This window comes from Bos javanicus, chromosome 1 (assembly GCF_032452875.1).
Source record: "Bos javanicus breed banteng chromosome 1, ARS-OSU_banteng_1.0, whole genome shotgun sequence".
Taxonomy (NCBI): Eukaryota; Metazoa; Chordata; class Mammalia; order Artiodactyla; family Bovidae; genus Bos; species Bos javanicus.
The window spans coordinates 67,127,444-67,154,824 of NC_083868.1; the positions used below are offsets into that span (position 1 = coordinate 67,127,444).

At 37.0% G+C, this 27,381-nt stretch overlaps 1 protein-coding gene and 1 non-coding gene across 3 annotated transcripts in view; both read right to left on the reverse strand.

The window, feature by feature from the left end:
• The window catches only part of KPNA1 (karyopherin subunit alpha 1), a 68,638-nt gene that overhangs the window by 7,314 nt on the left and 33,943 nt on the right, over positions 1–27,381 (reverse strand). For both annotated transcript variants that reach the window (XM_061405859.1, XM_061405776.1), the window contains 9 exons: positions 22,404–22,503; positions 20,079–20,173; positions 11,939–12,070; positions 10,852–10,940; positions 10,403–10,502; positions 9,689–9,852; positions 8,194–8,272; positions 2,726–2,851; positions 673–800 (listed from right to left, as the gene is read on the reverse strand). In XM_061405859.1, the coding sequence (XP_061261843.1) occupies positions 673–800; positions 2,726–2,851; positions 8,194–8,272; positions 9,689–9,852; positions 10,403–10,502; positions 10,852–10,940; positions 11,939–12,070; positions 20,079–20,173; positions 22,404–22,503 (1,013 nt within the window). The remainder of the gene's footprint in view (positions 1–672; positions 801–2,725; positions 2,852–8,193; positions 8,273–9,688; positions 9,853–10,402; positions 10,503–10,851; positions 10,941–11,938; positions 12,071–20,078; positions 20,174–22,403; positions 22,504–27,381) is intronic.
• LOC133255582 (U6 spliceosomal RNA) lies at positions 26,877–26,983 on the reverse strand. Its single transcript, XR_009738986.1, has one exon. It is a non-coding gene; the product is annotated as a U6 spliceosomal RNA (small nuclear RNA).

Consider the following 27,381-nt stretch of genomic DNA (forward strand, 5'->3'; position numbering starts at 1 on the left):
CCATGTTACATATGTAGAAAAGGTGAATGGTTTAACACTCATTGGTAACCATCTTCTCCTCATTTGAATTCCCCAAAGTACATTAAGGCAGGATATATCCATAATTAAGCATTTGATTATATGATATTCTTTAGAGGAATTGATTCCTATCCATATTTATGCATTCTCTAGCCATTAAGGTTTTAAGTTGCTGCTCTAGGGGCCATTTAAGTCTCAATTTAATACAGATCTCTCCCTTTACTGAATAATAGTACTTTAGGAGACTTGCCTCTACTGAATTTGGCACTTTCATACTTCTCTTTCAAGCCTGTGCATTTCTATTATTAAGACATCTAAATAAGAAATAGCAAGTTAGCTATTAAAGTTGCACTCTTAAGAATTCTACAAGTAACCTACTGGACTACCCATAATGTTTTTGATTAGGCAGCTTTCAGAGTAGGCTCAAGCCACCCCTATAAGTATTTCGATGGCCTCAAACCTCAACTATGCCTTCTTTCTCACATCCCAGAATTATCTTTAGCAATAAAGAATGGGCGAAATATTAAGAAATCAAATATACATTTCAGTCTAATTATGAAATTGATAACAATCTTCCAAGAGGCCAGAGTTGAGCATTCGTAACTGGGAAACAGAATGATTTTCTTTACAAGACACTACTTGGCTAGTACTTACTTGATCTGTTCAGCTGATCCTCCAGAAGTTGCATTTGTGATGGCCCAAGCAGCTTCTTTCCTTGTCCGAAACTCAGCCGTTTGTAATATACTAATGAGGGCTGGGAAAATGTTGGCATCTATCACAGTCTGAAATTAAAGAAAAAAAATTAAAGAAAAGGAAATTACAAGAGTTGTAAAAATGTTCATGATGCTACTTATAACTTTTCAGCTAGTTTTACTAATGTCGCCCCTCCCCTATTAAAGATACACCAGAAGGAGTTAATTCCTCATTATCCCAAACTTTTTGACTATACTTAGTTACACTAACATCCTCCCTGAAGTTTGTGACCCTGTAATCTCCTAGTTTTCTCTTCTACATGGGTTCTTTTCTCTTTTATTGTTCTCTCTTATTCTATTCACAATAACAAATTTTAAAGGTTCAATTCTCTGTTCCTCTGCCATTCTCCTTTCTTTCATAGCATCCACTCTCACATGTGTGTTCTACAGCTCCAGTCCCCATTTCTCACTGGAATCCCAGTTCAAGGTGGCTGAGGGCTCAGTGTACATCTGCTATCCACCTTAAACATGTCATCTGCTCTATCAGGTCTTTTTTCAAACCTCTCTAGTTCAAAAGGCTGTTTTGTTTTTATTTATTCATTCTAAATTCAATCAGTCACCAAATCTCCCTTACATTCTCAATTCAGAACATCCTAAATTCATCTTTTCCTTTAGCACTGCCACTATTTTACTCCAAGCCACAACCTCCCACCCAGATTACCAGAAGAGCCCTTTGTTAGAGTACTTTTATTCAGTCCCTCTCATATACTAAGGAGAAGGCAATGGCACCCCACTCCAGTACTCTTGCCTGGAGAATCCAATGGGCGGAGGTGCCTGGTAGGCTGAAGCCCATGGGGTCGTGAAGAGTCAGACATGACTGAGCAACTTCACTTTCATGCATTGGAGAAGGAAATGGCAACCCACTCCAGTGTTCTTGCCTGGAGAATCCCAGGGACGGGGGAGCCTGGTGGGCTGCCGTCTATGGGGTCGCACAGAGTCGGACACGACTGAAGCGACTTAGCAGCAGCAGCATATACTAAAGTAGTCTTCCTCAAATTGCTTTCTTCATGTTTCTCCTCAGTTCAAGAACCTAAAATGGGTTATCATTTCCTTTATCAAAAAACTGAGGAATTCTACATTAGAGCTTGATGGTAGCAGACAATAAACTACAGCTAAAAACATGCTATAAATTGCCATAGCTATAAATCTCAGTCCCTTACAGCCTTCTGGGGGATGACTAACAATGTTTTCCTGGTCAAGAACTCTTTCTATTGTACCACTGAAGGAAATCAGTAAAGTTTAGTGAAAAGATGCTTCATCTTGGCTCTGTCATTTACTGAAGGTATCTGTGAGCAAATCATTTTATTTCTCTGAGCCTCAGTTTCATCTTTAATCAAGAATGTTGGATTAGATGACTTCTACAATTCTACTCAGCTCAAAGTCTATGGTACATCTGTTCTACCTTGTTGTTTCAGCCTTTCTCATGGTCTATCCTGAAACATTTGGCCTACTGTATCTGTTGGGTCACTCTCCCACTAATATAAGAACAAAAATCAAGGGCAGATAACCATTTAGAGAAAACTAGGTCCCCAAAGAGTCGTGAAAAACTGAAGCAATCTAACACGAGTCCATTAAAAAATAAATATTAAAAAATAAATAAATGTTTACTGGCAAGAGTAAAAAGCCAATCTACTTAGCATAAAGTCCATCAAAACATTTTGAAAATACAAGATACTACGTCTCAGATCTTGGCAAATTATCAAATATTTAAGGCAAAGAGAAAAAACCAAAGCCTAAGTGTAAGTTTCAAAAGACTTAACCTCTACAATGCAATAAAAAAACTAAGTAGTAGACTGAATAAGATAGCAGTGGAAATTAGTGGTCTCCAAGGCAATAATGAAAAAAAAAAAATATATATATATATACACACACACACAAATATACACTTTAAATGCTGTCTGAAAAAACCCTTAAATAATAAAAATATAGAATAAAGAAGCGTGATATGAGATTACCTGGATCTGTGCTCTATTTCCAGCTGTGATATTAGATATTGTCCAACACGCCTCCTTTTTTATAGACTCCTTTGGGCTACTCAGCAAATGCAACAAACTCTGCAGAGCTGAGCAATTCAAAATTACCTAAAGGAAAAGTTTGAAAAGGTTACTTATTGTATTGATCCAAACAGAAGTAAATCTCTAACTCACATACTTTATTTTAGGAAAATACAGGCAAAAAAAAAATAATCTCTCCTTGAAATTTTAGACTTAACTTTATATATGTAAAAAAGTATTCACTGCTAATAAGAATTCATTTCTAAGATTATCAAAGCAATTTCATTATATATACTCACAACTGCTAAACATAACATATAGCACACTGTGCCTTATTCACTTTACTATGCCTATAGCATATTAAAATATCTTTCCAGTAAGTGGCCAGAAATTAATTAGTGGTCTCAGAAATCAATATATACTTAGTTAAGAATACCAGGTGCTTTACAGGATACAAAGATTGAAAATACATGCCCCCAGCTATTAAACAGCTTACAAAGGTGAAGAAAGTAAGACAAATATAAGTGAACAAGGGAATCTACTCTACCGGAAACTAAAATCATAGTTATAATGATTAAAATGATATGTGACAGGCTCAAGAATCAATCATCAAAGAAAAGTGAAAGTTGCTCAGTCCTGTCCAACTCTTTGTGACCCCACGGACTATACAGTCCATGGCATTCTCTAGGCCAGAATATTGAAGTAGGTAGCCTTTCCCTTCTTCAGGGGATTTTCCCAACCCAGGGATCGAACCCACATCTCCTGCACTGTAGGTGGATTCTTTACCAGTTGAGCCACAAGGGAAGCCCCTAAAGAAGAGAACAGCATATCTAGTCTAGAAACAAATGCAAGTATTTATCAAGAATTAAGTATATATACTTTTTTCTTCAAGAAAGGATTAACTGACTAGTAGTCTTATTTAATAGATGGTTCTAGTGAAGAAAAACTAAAGAACCTCTTGATGAAGATCAAAGAGGAGAGTGAAAAAAACTGGCTTAAAACTCAACATGCAAAAACCTAAGATTATGACATCTGGTCCTATCACTTCATGGTAAATAGATGGGGAAAATGTGGAAATTGTCAGATTTCATTTTCTTGGGTTCCAAAATCAATGCGGACGGTGACTGCAGCCACAAAATTAAAAGACATTTGCTCCTTGGAAGAATAGCTAGGACAAACCTAGACAGCGTATTTAAAACCAGAGATATCACTTTGCCGACAAAGGTCCATATAGTCAAAGCCACAGTTTTTCCAGTAGTCATGTATGGATGTGAGAGTTGGACCATAAAGAAGGCTAAGCGCCAAAGAACTGACACTTTGAAACTGGTGTTGGAGAAGACTTGAGACTCCCTTGGACTGCAAGAAGATGAAACCAGTCAATCCTAAAGGAAATCAGTCCTGAATATCCACTGGAAAGTCTGATGCTAAACGTGAAGCTCCAATACTTTGGCCACCTGATGCGAAGAGCTGACTCACTGGAAAAGACACTGATGCTGGGAAAGATTGAGGGCAAGAGGAGAAGAGGGTGAAAGAGGATGAGATGGGTGGACGGCATCACTGACTCAATGGACATGAGTTTGCGCAAACTCAGGGAGATAGTAAAGGACAGAGAAGACTGGTATGCTGCAATTCATGGGGTCACAAAAAGTTGGACATGACTTAAGTGACAGACTGAACAACAAGGACAACTAGAATAAGGGGTAACTAGTTGAAAAAAAATTTTAAATCAATCCTTAACCCCAAACAGTTACTAAAATAAATTTGCAACCTATTTAAAGAGTAAATATAAAAAAGAAACCATAAAGCAGAAGAAAATATTAATATAAATTAGGCAGTTAACAGCTGGTTTGGAGGACAGTGAAGGACTTTATAAGCATTAAAAACAGTAAAAGAAATTATAGGGGAAAAATTAAAATTTTACCAAATAGAAATTTTTGTATGTCAAGAAATTCATGAAAACTAAAATGCACAGCAATGTGAAAAAGCTTTTGCAACAGAAAAGGTTGCTGTCTTTAGTATGTAAACTGATAAGAGAAACTACAATTTTAATAGCAAATTACCTCACAAAGAAATGAAAATTAAAATGAAGCCAATTTTTGCCTATTAACTCAAAAAGTAACAAAACTTGTAGTTTAACAAGTACTGTCATTCCAAATAACAGTATAAAAAAGTCACAAAGCAATATGTTAAATGCTGATGTGGTGTGGAAAACAAGTATGTCAGAAGTTAAAGAATTACTTGAGAAAGAATAGTAAGAAAAAAAAAGACTTCATGGGAGGGGGTGGGGGGAAACACTTTGAAACACAGAGTTTTATAAGCAAAGAAGAGGGAGGATACAGCATATGGAAGGATTAGAAATGAAATCTGGTAGGCTACCACAAAGTACTGAATTAAGAAAACATCAGTGAAACTATTAAGGAAAGGTTCTGTACCCAAAAAATTAACAGGAGGCTAGAAAGAAAAATGAAACTAAAACACTGCAGTGCAAATTCCTAAGTCTTTCAAGGTTCTTTATCTCATAGCCATTAAAGCTCAATGTTTCTAGGAGGAAAATACTGTGAACAGTTATTTTAGAAAAGATTAAGCAGTTATTAGGAAGAATACCAGAGAAGGCAATGGCACCCCACTCCAGTGTTCTTGCCTGGAGAATCCCAGAGACGAGGGAACCTGGTGGGCTGCCATCTATGGGGTTGCACAGAGTCGGACACGACTGAAGTGACTTAGCAGCAGCAGCAGCAGGAAGAATACACCGAGAGGGGTAAATGCCTGAGAGAGCAGGAGGATAAATACGGTAGGTATAGCAACAACCACTGTATGTGAGAAAACAGGGCCCAAACTAAGGTAATCAGGTGTGGACCTAGAAACGATGAAAGGACTTGCCTGGGGGCGCAGTGGGTAAGATTCTGCCTGCAATGATGCAGGGGATATGAGTTTGATTCCTGGTTGGGAAGATTCCATATGCCACAAAGGCTGTGCACAACTATTGAGCCCAGGCTCTAGAGCCTGCATGCTGCAATCACTGAAGCCTGCATGTTCTAGGGCCCACGAGCCGCAACCTACTGAGCCTGTATGTCACAACTACTGAAGCCTGCACACCTAGAGCCTGTGCTCCACAACAAGAGAAACCACTGCAATGAGAAGCCCTCACACCAAAATGAAGAGCAGCCCCTGTGTGCTCCAACTAGGGAAAGACCACACAAAGCAACAAAGACCCAGCACAGCCAAAATTCAATAAAAATGCAAGAACCCATAAGACATGCTGACTTGCTATCAAAAAAAAGTATGAGAGATGGAGACACCAAACATGACTGCAAAGTTTCAAGAGTGGGTAAATAAATCGTACCATTAATTGAAGTGGGAAAAATCAAAACTTGGAACTCACTTTGTGGGTGAGAAGATAAATGAGACAGGTACTGGAAACATGTTACTGGAACTTGAGAGAGATCAGAACTATATATAGATTCAGAACTTCATTTATGTGGTAAATATTTTTTGAGTCTCTATACATTGTGCCTGGGACAATTATAGAAGAACAAAAGTGAACAAGATTGACACAGTTCCACTTCTATAAGCTTACAATCTAGCAGACAGTTATACAGTGGTAAGTGCTATGACAGATGAAACAAAGGAGGGAGTACCTAATTTAAGAGTTAGCTTCTCAGAGAAAATTAATAGCAAGACTTGAAGAATGACAAGACATTAATGGCAGAGTGCGAGTTTGTGTGAGGGACTGGTCAGAGCAGGGATGGGGGATGGAGACATATATTCCATGCCAAGGGAAGCAAGCTCTGTGTTAAATCTCAGAATCCGGGTGTGTCACAGCTATTACACAGGAATAAACATGACATGGCAAAAGCATAGAGCATGGCATGGGAAGGGGTAGAAAAACTTTCAATAGCAAATACACTGATATGGTTTTAAAATTCAGAAAATAAAAAGGACTATATAGTTTTAAGCTTCCTTTCCATTCCTATACCCCAGCTAACCACAGAGACAACCATGTTATTAGCTTCGTGTGTGTGCTTCCTGAGAAATTTTATGCAATTACAAACACACATGTATTGTTTTTTTCTCCTCTCCACCACTCTTACACAAATAGTAATGTATGCTACACACTATTCTGTGTCTCGTTTTCCTTTTTGAACAACAGAACCTGAAAAACATTCTGTGTATTAAAACATGCTTAATAGTTTCTTCATTCTGTTGCATAGCATTTCATTATACAGGTGCCAGACTTTAAAGGATATTAGAACACTATCCAAGAACAATCGGGGGCTATAAAAAGATTTTAAGAGAATGAGACGATCAAATTTGCATGTTACAAGCATCCTTCTGGCGACATGGGAATAGTACAGTAAGAAATGTGTGAACTAAGCACTGCAAGGAGTAAGTAGAGATGACCATCATTAGGGACTGATAAGAAAGATAGAAGAAAGGCAGTAACCAAACTAATGTCCGGGTTTTTGGCTTGGGTGACCGCTGGGGTCATTCACCAAGACAGGAACGTAAATAAGCAGAGGGCCAGATATACCAGGAAAAACAACAGTTCCTCTGTGGACAGAATCATTTTAAAGTAAATATTAAGAGCTGGAAGACAACTGAGAACAAAGTCTCCTTAATTTTATAGAGTAGAAAAGTAAAGACATTAAATGTCTTGCTGAAAGTCAGAGCTGGTTAAGAAAGAGCTAAAGCTGAAACCTAATCCCCTACAGAGGATAATCCCATAAAGAGAAAAGAACAGGTAAAGGAGCTTGCTAAAGAAAAACCAATGGTCAATGAGGCAGGAGACCCAAAATACTTCAACATCACAGAAGCCTAGGAAGATAATTTTAAAGATGATGCCAATGCATCTGAGGGATCAAGAATAAAAATAGCTAGAAGAATCCACCATGAGTGACATATCTTGATATAAAAGTTGAGTGGATTAGAGGATCACATTATGAACTGGGACGGAAGATCCTCCTCACTTAGGAAACTTACCATGTACAGAAAGGAGGAAGCTACCAGGGAAGAGGAGATGAAGCTGAAAGAAAGGATGCTACTGGAAACTTCTGATGCTCACAGGAATCCCTTCAAGTAGAAGTAGTGAGAAATAAACCTAACCAAAAGGATAAGTTGCACTATTGTGTGTGTGGCCAGTCCCTCAGTTGTATCTGATTCTTTGTGACCCCAAGGAGCCCACCAGGCTCCTCAGGAACCCAAGACTGCTACAAGCAGTAGATCAAGACAGAGATACAAGTAGTGAAGGTATTGAAAGTAGCTGCCAAAGCTAACGTTTAACAAACATTAATGAAACAAACTATCAATTCTCCCCAATAATAGGGAGTTAAAAATACTGTAACAGAAACATACTCATGGAGAGGGGTGGGGGGGGGGGTGTGGTCAATGTGCTATTTTGGAAGGAAAAAAAAGTTACCATTTATTCATACCTGCGTCTGAACATCATCTCCTGTGACAATGTTTCCAACAGCCCGCAAAGCAGGAGAAACCACTTTATAATCATTATGCCTGCAACCATAAAAAGAAAAGATGTCTTATATCCAACAGTAACATCTGCAAATTCCTTTCCTTAGAGCTAAAACCAGAAAGGTACAAGGAACCCTATCAGGATGAGGAAATGTTTTTGGTGTATCCAAGAAGGACTGTCTTTCCCTTATTTAATATTTTTGGATAAAAGCTACACATCTTTTCTAAAAACCTTTCCCAAGTATTTCATCACCTAGAGTCCAACTTTTCCCTCTCATTCTTTAAAACAGGTTTCATTTCCTCTTGGTTTCCATGGTTGCTGAGATAATAGCAACAGTAACATTTATATACCACTTAAGTTTTACAAATTATTTCATTTTCACAGAAATAAAAACATGTCAACAGTTGAACTACCTTGAAAATGAGTCAGGCTCCATACTTCAAATACTAAACTCTTTTTACTAAACTTCTGCTAACTTGGTGGTCTGAAAACCCCCTCCAAAATCTTTTACATATCTGAGGACAGATATTAAGTTTTGACTTCAGGCTAAATAAGTTAATATCCTTTAACTTTCCTTAAATATCTTTTCTCTCCTGTTTAATGAGATTGATCACTCTTCTCAAAACTATGCCAGTTTCTTCACATTTAAGATATGATGACCAACAAGAAATGGTAAAAATATATAGTAAAAGTGATTAAAGAGTACAAAAGATTACTTCCCAGATTCTGAATGCTGTACTTGTGACTCCTCCAGCATTACACTGCTTTTAATACACAAAAGCATTATGCTACTGATCTGTACCCAGTCTGTAGCCAGCTATCATCCCAGAGTTTTATACTCTATATATTATATTATCTAATCCATTCGATGTGTCATCTTTGGGACAATGTTTCCTTCCATCTATTTTGTACTTACTCCAATAAATTTCACATGGCTTGTAATTATACTATTTCCCCATTATGTTATCACTCTAATTTTTCCTTCAATAGTTATTTTCTAAAAATTTGATTAATACAGTCTCAAATTAGTTATGCCATCAGTATATCTTCTACTTCATAAATGAAAGGGATCCAAAGAGATATAGCAAAATAAAATTCAAAGTCTGACATTAGTCTAGGTTAAGCTTTAAAGAGCTTAGACTAAGTGAGCCTAGACTACATGAGACAAAAGATGTTTGCCATCCAGTGGTTTGTCTCAGAATACTAAGTATGAGCTAGAATTAAATAGATCAGAGTTTTCCAAATGTTTTTGCTGAAGGGCTGCTTACAGAGGACAAGTAGAGGCTCTTTATAACCCTCAAAACAAAAAAACAAACATTTAATGTGAATATAACAAAGTAACAAAGGACAGTAGCACAAAGCACAACAAATCAGTATAATACATTAATATTTGAGTATCAGCAACTAGAATACTAGTAGGAGAGACAAAAGAACACACTTTATTAAAGATATCTTACATCAACAGCTCCACAAGTCTCCTACATACTCCTGCATCAATGACTGCTTGAATTTTATCATTGGGTCCATCTGATAGATATGAGAGGGCCCAGCAGGCATCAGCCAGTACATCAGTGTCACTGACAAATAGCAACCAAGAAAGCACATTCAGACAAGGGGAAACCTGTAAAGGAAAGGTGACACGATTATGAAATTCAATAAAATAAAAGCAAGTGAGGAGTGGGGATCCAGAAAGCAACCAGGCACACACCTGGTGACTTCTGGAGTGATTAATCCTTCTAGAGATGGCGTAATAAGTGGCCAAATGACATTTCCACCTTGCAGTTTACTTTGATGAAATAGTCAATGCCCAAGGAAAACAATTTCAAAGAGCAAAGTTTAATATATACCAATTCTAAGGGTGGGATTCCTTATCAAAATACTCTCTGTGGATCACAGATAAAGTAATTTCCCTAAGTGCTAAAGCTAGGAAATTCTACATTTTAGATACTTTGTTATGAAAAAAAATGCCACATTTAAGGTTAGTTCAGAGCTTTCTACAGGCAGTGAAGATTTATTCCAAATTCAAACAAAAACAAAGACCTAGTTTTCTAGAAACAAAATTCTAACATTTTAGTTTATCAAAAATTATTCTTTCTATTCACATTAACATTGGTTGCTACACTCTTTTAACTGTACTTTTTCTGCCAATTTCCCACAAGCATAATCCTTACCTTTGCAAATTCTGGAGGTGGACTTTTCCCTCTACAGAGATTAGACAAAGCCCATACTGCATTCCGGGTCATAGTCAGGCGGTTCTGCTTTGAAAATAACCTATAAGCATAATGATGCAATTGGTAAATGATATAATGGGCATCAATTCTCTGATAGCATATGATAAATATTTAACCTTAACTTAATGCTATTGATAGACAGATGTCTTCAAACAGCTCTTCTCCAGAACAATAAAGTTTAATTCTAACACAAAGAATTCAGAATATTGGCACTTCTTTTTACACACCTGAATAAGAGACAGTGCCCAAGGAAATGAGCTGAACAAGTTAGTGAGAAAATATTTGTAATGAAAAGCAACACTAGGAAATCCAAAATGATTTCCAAAGATGCACTCGTTTCTGAGGAACTTCCCATATTTTTATTACCCACAAAAAAGAAAGAAACTTACTGCAGAAGAGGGGGAAGAATATTGCAGTCTAAGACATAGTCCCTGCACATGGTACTATCTCCAGCAATGTTGCCAAGAGCCCAGACGGCCTGTGAAAGAATTATTCATTAATGACAGGCTGCAGAGTTTAATCTTTTCATAGTTCTTTCAAAAAAGATGCAAACATACTACAAAAACTCTTTACAAAATAATACAGTAGCTAATCAACATATTGTACATGGACATTAACTATTAACACCTCTAAGATCACTCATCAGGGAGTCAAATGAAACTGTTATGGGACTGGTAGAAGATCAGTAATATTAAAAGTATACATGTGAATATACTCATGGTAGTGAAGTCATTAAAAAGAGGTACCAGTTCTTATATATATTCTTTACGTTAGGGGGTCTTAAGTAACACTCCATGCAGCCCTTGGAACATGGCAGAGATCCAAATGGTTTACTCAGCTGATTTAAAATGTATTTTAACCTTGCTTACAAAAGAAAACAGTGAGCCAAGAAATTAAGAGCAATAAAAATGCAGAAAACTTGACTCAATTTTGGGAGGTTGATATACTAGCAATCTTGACTATAATCTTTCATGGGTAAATACATATGTTAGAACTTACAAATTATACACTTTAACCATATGCAGTTTACCGTAGGTTGATTATACCTTAATAAAATTGTAGAATAAAATCATACTCATTTAGTAACAATTTGTATTTATGAGTTTGACAAAGTTTGCAGTAATTAAAAATGCATTTTTTCTAAGTGATTTTCTGCCAAAAGTAACAAAGACTTGCTACTTCAATCAACACCAAAGAGTATTACAAAAAAAAAATGTAAGACCTTACATGGTCTTAAATGTATAAGACTTCAAGAATTTCAGGGTTGGAATAGAAAAACGGTTATGTTTCTAGGAGATGTTCTGCCTATATTCACTATGAAACGTCCTATTTAGGTTATGTTTAGATTTCTGGAACACTCCATGTGAGAACCATGGACTGTCGTATCCAAGTGGTAACACTAAGACTCTTGAATATAAGACTCAGGGAAAAACTGTATTCTTTAACCTGCTTCTCTTTACTTGTTTCATCTTTTACCTGTTCCTGGACATCTTCAAACTCTGAGCTGAGCAACTCTATGAAGATAGGCACAGCTCCTGCCTGAATCACAATCCGGGTCTGAAGAGAATTTCCTGAAGCAATATTTGTCAGTACCCAAGCTGATTCAAACTATAAAGATAAAAATAATTTCATTATCTTAGTAGAATTTAATAGGTTTACTTACAACAATAAGGTTTTCTTAAAAAAAAAAAGAATGTTTTCTATGCATGAAAAAAGAATCTGAGATCATTATTTGAATATAATCTATCAGGTAAATACCATATTAATTTAATAGAAGAATTCCCAAAGAAATAACCTTCATCAGGAACTCTGGGTGTCTAAAATTTCAGATCAAGATAGAGCTGACATGAGACCATAAGAAGAATGAGGGAGTGTTTGGTACCGTACTGTATTTTTCAAAAGGGTTAAGAAAGAATATATGCATTAATTTACTTATTGCACAGGATATCTCTTAAAGGAATCATAATAAACTGTAAATATTTGCTACTTACATAGAGAGGTCTAGGTGAATCAGAAACAAGTACAGGAAGGATAAACACTTATTAGAGTAAAACCTTTATGTAACCTTTAGCCTTATACCATGTTTATTATCTAATAAAAAATTAAATAATTTCTATAAAATAGGAAAAGTGAAATGGGGAAACAATATTAGTGTAAAATGTATAAAATATAGGCAGAGTGAAAAAGGCAGAAGACAATTTAAATGATTAAGCAGACCAAAAGGAGTTAACAGGCATACAACTAACAGAAATGGCAGCTTTAGACCATAAGAGATTCCAATAAATAAGCAGCCTTCAAACCAAGGCACAGAGGTAAGACTTTTTTAAAAACAGCATTCCTAAAGGTTAATAAACTGGTAAACAAAAGGTATGAAGGAAATTATGGCCAACAAAAAATACAGCACATTATTAATTGTACACATCTCTATGGTACCTTGACTCTTAAGCTCAATAAGATGAAATCCAAGAATGAACTCCTAAAATCCAAGAATGAACTCTCAAAATCCTATTTAGAGTTCTTAATTAAACTTCAGCTTTACTTCCTTCTCCTGTTCTGTCTCCTATTTAATATTCTTTAATGAAGCATACATATGGGGGCAAAAAAATTTAGAGATATGCCACTTGAATGAGAATCTCAATTTAAAAATCATCAAAAAATGGAGCTGTGATTCTCAAGCTTTTGGGTCTACTGAAAGGTAGCTGTCATATAGAAAAATAAATCAATCACTTGGGGTATGGGAAAATGAAAGAAACAGGAAAGCAATTTGATTAGCACAGTCCAAAGATACATGAATGAATGTCAGTAAATTCATAGTAGAAGACACTTAAAGAAGGGGATATTAAAAAAAAACCTATAAATGTGAAATAAAGTGGTCTGATAGCCAGTTAGGACACTGATATTACAGCAGCAGGGAGGCCAGACTAGGAGCACCACAGTTAAAGGGACTTTTTTTTGCATGATAACTCCTTACTATAATCTCACTCGCTAGTAAAGTAATGCTCAAAATTCTCCAAGCCAGGCTTCAGCAATACGTAAACCATGAACTTCCAGATGTTCAAGATGGTTTTAGAAAAGGCAGAGGAACCAGAGATCAAATTGCTAACATCTGCTGCATCATGGAAAAAGCAAGAGAGTTCCAGAAAAACATCTCTTTCTGCTTTATTGACTATGCCAAAGCCTTTGACTGTGTGCATCACAACAAACTGTGGAAAATTCTGAAAGAGATGGGAATACCAGACCACCTGACCTGCCTCTTGAGAAACCTGTATGCAGGTCAGGAAGCAACAGTTAGAACTGGACATGGAACAACAGACTGGTTCCAAACAGGAAAAGGAGTATGTCAAGGCTGTATATTGTCACCCTGCTTATTTAACTTCTATGCAGAGTACATCATGAGAAACGCTGGGCTGGAGGAAGCACAAGCTGGAATCAAGACTGCCCGGAGAAATATCAATAACCTCAGATATGCAGATGACACCACCCTTATGGCAGAAAGTGAAGAAGAACTAAAGAGCCTCTTGATGAAAGTGAAAGAGGAGAGTGAAACAGTTGGCTTAAAGCTCAACATTCAGAAAACTAAGATCATGGCATCTGGTCCCATCACTTCATGGCAAATAGATGGGGAAACAGTGGAAACAGTGGCTGACTTTATTTTTGGGGGGCTTCAAAATCACTACAGATGGTGATTGTAGCCATGAAATTAAAAGACGCTTACTCCTTGGAAGGAAAGTTATGACAGCCTAGACAGCATATTAAAAAATAGAGATATTACTTTGCCAACAAAGGTCCGTCTAGTCAAGGCTATGGTTTTTCCAGTGGTCATGTATGGATGTGAGAGTTGGACTATAAAGAAAACTGAGAGTGAAGAATTGATGCTTTTGAACTGTGGTGTTGGAGAAGACTCTTGAGAGTCCCTTGGACTGCAAGGAGATCCAACCAGTCCATCCTAAAGGAGATCAGTCCTGGGTGTTCACTGGTAGCACTGATGTTGAAGCTGAAACTCCAAAACTTTGGCCACCTGATGCAAAGAGCTGACTCATTTGAAAAGACCCTGACGCTGGGAAAGATTGAGGGCAGGAGGAGAAGGGGAAGACAGAGGATGAGATGGTTGGATGGCATCACTGACTCAATGGACCTGTGTTTGGGTGGACTCCGGGAGTTGGTGGTGGACAGGGAGGCCTGGCGTGCTGCAGTTCATGGGGTCGCAAAGAGTCGGACACAACTGAGCAACTGAACTGAACTGATAAGTTCAGGAGACTTTGAAACACTGAATATAACAAAATAAAAACTCATTTTAAATCACCTCTGTAATTAAATTACTACCCAAACCAATGTTCTAGCCCTTTTCAATCTGAGTTGAAACCTGACATTTATACAGGCCTTTATATTTTAAAAGGATTATTCACATACTCTTAGCTGTTCCTTACAACAACCCAGCCAGAGACGCCTTGGTTTTCTAGTTTATTAATGAGGAAACTATCAGCAAAATATCCAATGATCACTAATGATTTGAGTAATGTAAGTCGAAACTAACAAGATAGATAGATAGTAGGCTTATGGACCAAATCAGTTTCCTCTCTGAAACACACCTGTAATAATGACAAGAGCCTTTCAATTGCTTGTGGTTTTGGTATCCAGGGCAAGTAATTTCGATTAATGACATGCCAGATTATTTAGGAAAAGCTGAAAGGAACACAGTTCACCTACAAAGTAGTTTCTTTTGCTTACTAGGAAAATTAACTAGTTTAAGAGAGACATTTGAAGTGAGTACAAAAGCAAACTCTCCTACAAGAAGGAAGCCTCCAAGTTCAACAGAGTCATCAGCATCTGAGAACAAGTCAAAAAAATGAAAACTCTGAGGAAAAGCAACCTGTAAAAAATGAATAAAATCAGCACAGACAGCAATCTATATCAAAGAGAGAAAAGGTTTGCAATGAGATTTTGATGCAAAAGAAATGGTAACAACAACCTGAGTAAATAAACAATATATTAAAGAGTTATCAGGGCTTCCCTGGAGGCTCAGTGGTAAAGAATCTGCCTGCAATGCAGGAGATGAGGGTTCAATCTCTGGCTTGAGAAAATCCCCTGAAGAAGGGTACAGCAACCCACTCCAGTATTCTTACTGGAAAATTTCATGGACAGAGGAGCCTGGCGGGCTACAGTCCATAGGGTCACAAAGAGTCAGACGTGACTGAAGCAACTGAACACAACACACACAGAGTTATCAATGAGAAGAAATCAGAATACTAATTGCTCCCAAAATTCAAACTGCTGTTTGATGAGGTTCAGCACCAAAGGTCTCCCAGAGAAAGAATTCTAGATGCCAATGAAGTGAATAAAATGGAGAAGAAAAAAAAAAATAAGAGTGATAATGATTAGTAAAATGGAGAATAAGCAAATAATAGCCAGAACATGAATGGAAGAAAATTGGAAATTAGGACTTTTCAACAAAAGAATGTACCAGAGTTGTGTTTATTACTAAGAAGTACATAATGATTATAACCTGAATCCAAAGAAGAGTCAAAGACTCTCTTGGTGAGAATGGAAATCAGAAAGTAATTTTGCCATTACTGGAGACAAAAGGAGATGAATAACTATAACCAGAGAACCATTGAAAACCAAATCATATTCATGGATTAATGAGGCATTAAAATATACACACACACACACACACACACACACACAAATGGTGAAGATTACTGTGATGTTTACCTTGTAAAAACTTATCAAGCTCTGTACAATTTTCTACACCAATGTGTATGTGTGACATCTATGTATGTATGTAAGAGACAGAAGAAACAGAGAGAGAAAGGGAGGGACAGGCTGAGAATTCCCCATGAGTTAAACTCCTATTAAAGTGCTGCAAGAAGCAACTTTCTTCTTGTGTTTACATGTATTTAATATGTAAGTATGTTTTTAAAAAACTGGGTGAACTTTGAACTATGTTTCTCTTTCACTGGGTATTACAGTCATTACTTTTTGAGTGTGGTGAATGTTTCAGCCTCAGGTCCCAGACTAGATTCTAACACGAGAGTTGATAACAAAAACAACTGCATAAAGTTATACAGAAATGGCCAGAAAAGGTAATCTAAGTAACCATGCAACTCAAGAAAAACTCAGCAACATGATGAAATGAAAAAAATCCAAGAAATGGTACCATCAGAAGTAATACCCAAAATAACTATAATCTTTACTCCTCTTTGTTGTTCTAAACTACTATATTCTTAGTGTTCTAAGAATGGCATCATGCGAGGAAACAACCTGTCATTCAGCTGTGACTGCTTACAAATTTTAATTCCACTTATTTTTCACTGTCCAGAAATTTCTAAATAAGCCTACAACTGAAATCTGAAGGGCACACTGAAGATTTGTTATGTTCTCTCTTTCTCTTCTCAATCTCTACCTTTTGGTGCCCAGTTCCTTAAATAAGGAAAATGAGAATCCAAAACTGAAGTACTTCTGACCTCCTATCAAGTTTCCCACTCCAGGTTGAAGTACGCCTGGCTCCCTTTCTCCATTTGGATCAGGACTCTGTTGCTGGCCACTTTGCCGGTTCCACTCTGGTTCCTAGCAAATGCCAGGCTCACCTGGAGAGCAAGTGAAAAGAGAGGCTCACATCAGAAAAATAAACCCAGATATCAAACTCTGGAGAGAACAGTGCCTGAGTCATCTGAGCAACCTTTCAAGATAGGTAGAGGGCTCAATGAAGATGGGAAAAACATAGGAGGATGAAGGCTTACTGCAGTTTATCACATTAAGCTTGTAGTGTTAACAAGAAAGGTAGAAATGGGAAAACTAATTTAACTCAAATTTACAACTTTAAGAGGAATATCTGTTTAATGACTGGAACTGAGAGGCAATTTACTTATATTCTAGCTATTTTTGTAAGTTTCTATAAGAAGGTTTGGGAATACATCTCAGCACTGCAAAGGATAGTACAAAAATGTTGGACCTGGACTCAAAAATGCAAACAAAGTGGGTCCAGGGAATACACCATGAGGCAGACCAATCTCATGTCAAGGGCTCAAGTATTCTGAGACCCACATGTTACCAAGCTTGAGAACGCTGTTAGTTAAATGGCATAGTCTGCTTCCAAAGTCCTAGATTCCATCCATGATCATCTCATTTGAGGGCAAGTGAGTATTTAGGTAGCACTGCCAAAAGCAGGCATTTTTATCACCTTGGTTTGCAACACCCCATTGGTTTGGGGATGAGGAAAGCCAGAAAGACAGTAAAGAGACCCTTCACTAGGATTCACAATTCTTTGTATATGGAATGAAGGGATTACATTTGTCCAAGGATTTATTAGTGAGTTAAGCTATCATGACTATGTATTATTACTCTCTTTCTGGAAGAGAAATGGCAAACATCTCATTCCAAAAGACACACTATTCAAATTTCCAATATGCAGTAGGAGTATCAGTGACAACTCACATCCTAGTGCTCTCCAAGGAGACAGAGGAAGGAGTACTCTCCAAGTTTCCCAGAGTATGCCTAATTAGTTGACCATGAAGCCTCTTGGAATATATTTATTCCTCCTGCTTTTGGGGTAGTCAAGATTACCCATTAGTCACACTGGAGAAAGAATACTATGTTAAATGTACACAGAAGAAAATCTGAGGATGATGACAGGTTTGTTTTCTCTCTCAGTCTTTGGACTGCTAAGGTGAAAATCATGAGGTGGTCACTTCCAGAGGAATCATTTCTTCATCTTTCACCTTAATAAATAGTCTGTACAAGGGAGGAATCTGAGAATTTTGATACAAGCAAATTAAAGATTTCTGAAGGCTTTTATCTTCAGATATGTTAAGATACAAACTCCAGGATTACAAAATCAAAATGATGTAGAATTTACAAGTGTTAGCTAGGAGATGGAATTGTCTGAGAGAATATACTGCGCTCTTTAGAGAGGACTGGAGAGGGTAGGAATGGGGAAAGATCCAATTCTCTGACATTTTTCATCTTAGGACTAGATGTACCACCTTCCTTTAATGAATCCATTAAGGAACTGGACCTCTTCAACCATCTACTAAAAACCAAGTCCAAGAGTAAATTTAGGATCTCAAAATTACTCTTGCTGTCAGGGACAGGAAAGAAACATATTTTCACATAAACAAAATGGTAATTTTCCCTACCTCCCTCTTCCTATAAAGCTTTTCAAATGATAAACTGCAGTAAGGCTCTTCATTTGGTCCCTGTGGTTCTCTTGACAGGTTGCTTAGGGGCTCAGGCTCTGATCTCTGCAGTGTTGGTTGTCTGGATTTCCTTTTTTTTCCTGAGAAAAGTCCTCTTTCTTTGCTCTCTAGGTGAACCTGATTATTTTCCATGTGTATGGTGATCCTGGCCTTACATGGGGATCAGAATTACAATCCAGGAGGCAGCTAGCAAAACAGAATCTTAATTCAAATGAACTTGGGAATCAGTAAGTGTCAAACTGGAGAAGAAAACTGATGGGACACTGAAGTACTCTACCTTTTCTGGATTTCTTGTTTTTCCTCTGGAAGGAACTCATCACCGCAACAAAGAGTAAAAGAAAGACAAAAATGGGATGGGAAGAAAGGAGAGAAAATATCAAGACAAAGCATCAAGCTTATGAATTATCAATAGTGCGCTGGACAGTAAGGAACCTGGGGAGAGGAGCTATTACTTATTAAAAAATACCCCAGTCCTTACTGCAGCCTTAGAGTAAGGCAAAGGTAATTATACAAGAGGGTGAAAGTTATCTTTATGATTAACTTGTTATTAGCAAGTATCTACTTGGAAAAATAAGCCATTTTGTAATCTGCATGGGACCTAACTGATCTTTAGAGTTGCAGAATCTTTCTAAAAGGTTTGAATCCCTCAGAAAAGATCCTATAAGTGAGAATTTAGGAATCACATAAATTTGTTAAAGAATAACACAGAAATTGATTCAGCTAATTACTACAAGGAAGTCTAGCTACTGAAAGATTACCAGTTTACTTAAGATCTGACTATTCAGAAACAATATAGTATTTTTAAATTTATAGCTAACTTCCAAGATGCGAGTCAGTTCATGGTTCTTTTACTGTAAAAATTATCTAACACCAAAGTTATAGAATTTTCTCTTGGAATTCCTATACAACAGTACTGACAGAGTAAATTAACACAGGAGAAGGCACCCAGATTCCCAAAAAGGCTACGTTCTTGTCAACTCTTTTGGGGTGAGCGGGGGAGAAGATTAATTAGAACCAGGTTTGGGAATCAGTGAGTCTCTGATCTAGCCCATGTTACAAAGCCCCAAAAAAGCCAACAAGTATAATCTAAAAATCCTTCAAAACCAAATTTTACAGAGTCCGCATTAGGTCCTTAATAGGTCGTCCTCTACTGCAAACAATTCCCTACCAGCTAAGTATGATCCATAGTCATCATAAAATATAATCTTTTACATGAGTAAAAATGACAAGAATTTTAAACAGTAAAACCAAGGACCTGGATGTTTACAAGGAATGAAAGCAGCTTGCAATGGGTTGTCAAGAACATCACTATCAAAAAATTAATCCTTCAACTAGATTAAAATAAGTAACAAATCTGTATACAAAACATAACTTTGCAATGGAAATTAAAATATAAGGCAAGAAATGAAAATGGTCCGCACCTGCAGTGTACAATTCTCTTTTCGTTTGAGGAACTCCACAAACCTGGCCACTACTCCTGGTGTGCTGATGACTTCATCAATAGGAGGATTAGGTTCTGTCTCCCCATAAAATAAAAGAAGAAAAACAATCCTTTGATTTCAAGTCAAGGACTTTATAAAGCTCAAACTTACTTCATAATAGCCCTCCCTCAATTTAAGCATCTCTTTCATGTTGGAAATCTAAAAAAGAAAAAGAAAATGTAAAATTGAGTTCGGTCACTCTGAAACTAGGGTTGCTTAAAAGATTTCAAAATAAGGGACACCTTAACATGAAATGATGGGCAGAATTCCTAAAAATTACTGCCTCTATTATTTTAGAAAACTTACAAAGTAGGGGGAAAACATCAAAAGACAACCACTGTTAAGTCTTTTTTTTTTTTTTTAATATAAATTGTCTTAAGAAACTGGATTAGGAGATTCTGATTTTACAGGATCTAATTTTACAGCTGTAGTGATAAGTAGGTGCCAGCAAAAATAAGAATGACTTGCCAAATTAATCTCATTTTCATTTATGACAGAGTATCTTATAAATAAAGTCAGTCAACAGAAATGTATTGGGTAAATAGATAAGAAATGTCCTAAACAATTAGCATTGTAATTTCAGCAACAGATCTGACGAAGTTTTTGATGACATTCATGTAGCTCTGCAAGAAGCTGGATAACAGCACTACTAGGGACTCTCAGCCAAGTCAATGGACTCACTGGAAAGAGATGACTAATGGTTCAATGTTAATTTGGTGCAAGCTCTAATGACATATCCTCTGCCTGGTTCAACATTTTTATCAACCATTCATATAAACACACCAAATAAATTTGATGATTACAATAAAAATGAAGTCATTAATATGCTAGATTACAGAAACAACATATAGAAACAACATATAGAAAGAACAATAAGCCAACAATAAGCTGGCAATAAAACAACAGGGGTAAAGTAACATTCATATTTTAACGCAATTTAAAAAATTCACATGGCTACATAGACAAAACCTAAAAACAGTTCATAAAGGAAAGTACTAGGGAGTATGCTGCTGCTGCTAAGCCACTTCAGTCGTGTCCGATTCTGTGCGACCCCCCAGACGGCAGCCCACGAGGCTCCCCTGTCCCTGGGTCTCCAGGCAAGAACACTGGAGTGGGCTGCCATTTCCTTCTCCAATGCATGAAACTGAAAAGTGAAAGTGAAGTCGCTCAGTCGTGTCTGACTCTTAGCGACCCCATGGGCTGCAGCCCACCAGGCTCCTCCATCCATGGAATTTTCCAGGCAAGGGTACTGGAGTGCGGTGCCATTGCCTTCTCCACTAGGGAGTATAGACTGTTGAAAAGACAATGAAACATTACTATGCCATGGCCACCAAAATAAATGATGCTAGCCTGAAGTACATTATTGGCATATATAGTTTCAAGACAAGGAAGACAATCTCCCACACACTTTAGAGTAATAAGAATGTAATAAGTATCATATTCTAATTATCACATTTTAAGAATGGCTGGCAAACCAGAATACAGGCAGGGAAGTAGCAATGTGGCAAAAAGCCTTAGAAAACCACACTGTCTGAGAAAATCATTTCAGCATGCTGAAAAGAGGTAAGACATTTTTAGAAGGGGATGGGGGGAGGGAGGTATTTTTACAGGTTGCTGTGCGCAAAACAATTATCTTTTTCCATGGTGCTACGTTTTCATTCTGGTTATCTTCAAGAGATATATTAATTTATCACTAATGATTCCAAATAACCATAACCTACTATTGGGGGGCAGGAAGGAAGGCCAACTATTTTAAGTATTTACTATCAATATTTCCATATGGCTTAGAGTTCCAGAGTTCTTACGTGCTCAGAAGACAAGAAGTATCACATCTCATCCTACTCTAATTATACCCAAAAAAAAAAAAAAAAAAGGCAGTTATCCTCTCCACTAATAAATCCATACTTAAATCAGCAATAAACTGCTAACATTAAAATCAATAATCACTACTCTTCCAAGTGATACTTTAAGTTTTTCTTAAAAGAGAGTGGAGTTTCTCATTTTAAATTAACATGAAATGTTGCTACTCTTATCACTTTAAGATCTTTTATAAAATGCCTCAGATAGGAAAATAATGCTACCTTCTGGTACTGGTAAGATCACACAAATAAAAAAAGAAATTAAAAAACTAGCCATGTCTATAAGCATCCTTTTATTCTGTTGATAGACATACTCCAAAGCAAGCTATCTATGTGTAAAAAATAGATTATGGGAAAGTAATATTCTGTACATAAATGAAAAATACTTAACATATTCAGAACTCACCTTTTGAAAGCAGTTTTCTGAATTTCTGTGTTGCTGAAAGCTGTTGCTCTGGGCTATTGGAAAATATCATTTCAATCATGTCAGAAGTAATAACACCACCCTGGAATCACAAATAAAAAGCATATATAATAAAATTTTAACTTAAATTCAAAGGAAAACAAAGATAAGTGGCCAAGTTACTGAGTTACAGAAAGGTAGCATAATCTTTGCATGTATAAATGCATGAGATGATTAATAATACAATGAAGCCAAAAATCTTTGTCTATCATTAAAAAACTCACAACTGTTGAGAAAGTAACCTTAATAGTAAACACTAAGATAAGGCATTTATTCTTCTTCCTCTCCTGCTGAACACATGGCTGGCTGTTCCTTGCATTCAGATTAAATGTTAAGTTCTAAAACAAGGCTTTTCCTGGCCTCCAAATCTAAAGCAGCTCCTCTCTCTCTACCACATCATTCCACTTTAATCCTATACCCAGCCCTTTTCACTATCATTCTTCTTAGTTACCTGTTTATTGTTTAGGTCCCCCAGTATTCTATAAGCTTCACGAAAGCCAAACACCCTATCTTACTACTTTATCCCTGATGGCTGGCATACTGTAGATGCTCAACAAATATTTACTGAATGAATACACAGTAGTCTTGTATAAATCACAGATTCTAGCCACTACCAAATTCAACAGCTGACTCTTAAAGTTTCTATTGTCTTGCTTTATAAAAACCTTTCACTTTCCCACTAGTCTCTTGCTGTTTTAGTGCTTTCCCAAAACCCATCCTCAGCATTAGTAAACTTATTTCTCAGGATCACTTGTCACAATGAAATAAAGTTCTTATCATTTCATGAAAGGTAATAATAAGATAAATAGAGGAAAACTGCACTAAGTTGTAAATGCTAGATGGTTGGTAAGCAATATCTAACACTTAAGAATAACGAATAAAGGATAAAAATGGTGGAGACCTAATAGATGTTGAAGAGATCAAGAAAAGACGGAAAGAATACACTGAAGAACTGTATAAAAAAGATCTTAATGAAACAGATTACTACAATGGTGTGATTAGTTACCCAGAGCCAGACATTCTGAAATGCAAAGTCAAGTGGGCCTTAAGAAGCACTGCTGTTAATAAAGTTAGTGGATGCAATGAAATTCCAGCAGAACTATTCAAATCCCTAAAGGAGGATGCCATCAAGGTTTTGCATTCATTATGTCAGCAAATCTGGAAGACCCAGCAGCGGCCACAGGACTGGAAAAGGTCAATCCTCAGTCCAATTTCCAGGAAGGGTAGTACCAAAGAATGTGCTAACAATCAGATGAGTGCTAACCATTGCACTCATCTCCCATGCCAGTAAGGTCATGCTTAAAATCTTACCTGCTAGGCATCAGCATTATGTAAACCAAGAACTTCCAGATGTCCAAGCTGGATTCAGAAAAGGAAGAGGAACTAGAGATCAAATTGCCAACATTTGCTGGATTATAGAGAAAGTAAGGGAATTTCAGAAAAACATCTATCTATGTTTCATCGACTATGCTAAGCCTTGGACTATGTAGATCATGACCAACTGTGGAAAGCTCTTGAGAGAGATGGGAATACCAGACCATATTACTTGTCTCCTAAAAAACCTGTATACGGTTCAAGAAGCAATAGTTAGAACCCTATATGGAAAAACTGATTAGTTCAAGATTGAGAAAGGAGTACAATAGGACTGTCTGCTGTCACCCTATTTGTTTAACCTATACGCTTAGGAGAAATGCCAGGCTGGATGAGTTACAAGTTGGAATCAAGATAGGTGGGAGAAACATCAACAACCTCAGATATGCGGATGACACCACTCTAATGGCAGAAAGTGAAGAGGAACTAAAGAGCCTCTTTTTGAGGGTGAAGGAGGAGAGTCAAAGAGTCGGCTTAAGACCAAAAATTTAAAAAACTAGTATCATGGCATCCGGCCCATTACTGCACGGTAAAGAAGGGGAAAAGGTGGAAATAGTGACTGATTTCCTCTTCTTAGGCTCCAAAATCACTGCAGGTGGTGACTGCAGCCATATCAGAAAATGATTGCTTCTTGGCAGGAAGTGATGACAAGCCTAGACAGTGTGTTGAAAAGCAGAGACATTACTCTGCTGACAAAGATCCGTATAGTCAAGGCTATGGTCTTCCCAGTGGTCATGTATGACTGTGAGAGCTCGACCATAAAGAAGGCAGAATACCAAAGAATCGATGCCATCGAACTGTGGTGCTGGAGAAGTCTTCTGAAAGTCCCTTGGACAGCAAGAAGATCAAAGCAGTCAATCTTAAGGGAGATCAATCCTGAATATTCACTGGAAGGACTGATGCTAAAGCTGAAGCTCCAGTATTTTGGTCATCTGATGCGAACATACGACTAATTGGAAAAGTCCCTGATGCTGCAAAAGATTGAGGGCAGAAGAAGAGAGCATCAGAGGATGAGATGGCTGGTCAGCATCACTGATGCAATGAACATGAACTTAGGCAAACTCCGGGCGATGGAGAGGGACAGGGAGGCCTGGCATGCTGCAGTCCATGGGAGTCCAAGAATAACCCATGGGAGAATGAAGCATTCTGCTCTTAAGAGTCAGAAAAGTAACTTTTCAAAGTAACTTTGAAACTTATAAGTCTGATTCCTGAATAAACAAAAGTGCCTACATGATCCTGTTAAGACTATGCTTTCACAAATATCTTTGTTTTCTTCCCTCTCTTATCCCTTTATCATGTAAGATATATTGACTTTACATTCACAGTATTTAAATACAGTTAACTTTACATCATAGCAAGTTAAAGGATATCAAAGAGTGAAATAACCATCACTCAAGGACTTTTCCCCTTCTGAGGAAAAGATTAGTAGATCTTTAGCTGCATGAAGGACAGCTATATTATGTTATGAGGATGTATGATCTTGTCATCGTCTTTATCTGAGACTCAGTTTAAAGACCTGCATATGGATGGCACAATGACAAGAAGTAGATTGGGATAGTTAATTTTATGTGTTAACTTGGTTAGGTTGTGGTACCCAGCCATTTGGACAAACACCAGTCTAAATGTTGCCGTTGTCTAAATGTTGTCTAAAGGTTATTTTTTAGATGTGATTAACATTTTAATCAATACACATTATCCTCCAAAATGTGCATGGGCCTTATCAATTAGTTGAAGGGCAAAGATTGAGATTTCTTAAAAGAAGGAAATCAGTCTCAAACTTTTACCTGAATTTCCAGCCTACTAGCTTACCCTACAAATTTCAGACTTACCAGCTCCAACAATTGCATGAGCCAATTACTGAAAACTCAAATAATCAATGGATCAACCAATCTCTCTCTTCCTCTCTCCCAATCCCCAAATGTGTTCTATTAACTCTGTAGAACCCTAATACAGTTCACAAAATATGTCATAATCATTTAACATCTACTTGGAAAAAAAAAAAAAAGACAGCTCAACTTCCTGAAGAGTCTGTAAGAATTCACCACAAAATGATAGTGTTGGCAACACGTTTACATAGATTTCAAAGCAATTTAAACTGCTCTAATCCCAAAAGAAAGCTGGTCCATAAAAACTGAAAGAGAAAAAAAAAACTGTAAAATACTGTGCATAATATACTATTATTTGTCAAAAAGAAAGGGATTTTTCTCAAAAGGAATAAGTTGAGAATTTAGTAACAGTGGCTGTCAGCGGGGAAAGAAATTGGGTAAGGTAGAAGAGAAAAAGATTTTTCTTTTTTTGAAAATCATGTATATATATATGATTTGTTAAAACATTATATACAATTGATCAAAATAAACTGAAAACCTAGACTAGTGTTATATCCATATAAGTAAAGCATTATTTACAGATAAGTTTATGTAACCCTCAATAAAGTTACAAAATGGGTTATAGTAGAAAATTTCAACAGTTGTGATGTAGAATCAATGTTTTAAAACATATGAATATGCCCAATTTTGTACTCTGAATGAGTAACAAATTGGGAATTCCTTAAAAGCATGCCTTGTTATCAACTTTTTTAACTTTTTTTTTTAATTCATTTATTTTAATTGGAGGCTAATTACTTTACAATATTGTGGTAGTTTCTACCAAACATTCACAGGAATCAGCCATGGGTGTACATGTGTTCCCCATCCTGAACCCCCTCCCACCTCCCGCCCCATGCCATCCCTCAGGATCATCCCAGTGCACCAGCACCCTGTCTCATGCATCAAACCTGGACTGCTGATGTACTTCACATATGATAATATACATGTTTCAATGCTATTCTCTCAAATCATCCCACCCTCGCCTTCTCCCACAGAGTCTAAAAGTCTGTTCTTTACATCTGTGAGTCCTGCTGTCTCACATATAGGTTCATCGTTACCATCTTTCTAAATTCCATATATGTGTGTTAATATACTGTATTGGTGCTTTTCTTTCTGACTTACTTCGCTCTGTATAATAGGCTCCAGTTTCATCCACCTCATTAGAACTGATTCAAATGCAAAAAATATGGAACGCTTCACGAATCTGCATGTCCTTCTTGCACAGGAGCCATGCTAATCTTCTCTGTATCGTTCCAATTTTAGTGTATGTGCTGCCGAAGCAAACACATCTTTAACTTTTTATTTCGTACTGTGGTATGGCTGATTAACAAACAATATTGTGATGGTTTCAGGCGAACAGCAAAGCCCTTGTTATCAACTTCTAAGGAATAATTTTATAACTATCTTTTAAAGTTTCAACAGCTGAATTAACTCATAATTTAGTTATTCTGTTAAACTGCATGCTATTCAAAATATAATAAACACTTAATGAACCGTGAGTTTACAGATATAGTTTCCTTTTAAAAATGAAACACCAAGTACTTTTTGTAGCCATCTAACCTATTTTTTTTATTCTTTTCTTGGCTGTACCTCATGGCTTCCAGGATCTCAGTTTCCCAACCATGGACTGAATGTAGGCCACAGCCATGAAAGCCCAGAATCCTAATCACTAGGCCACCAGGAAA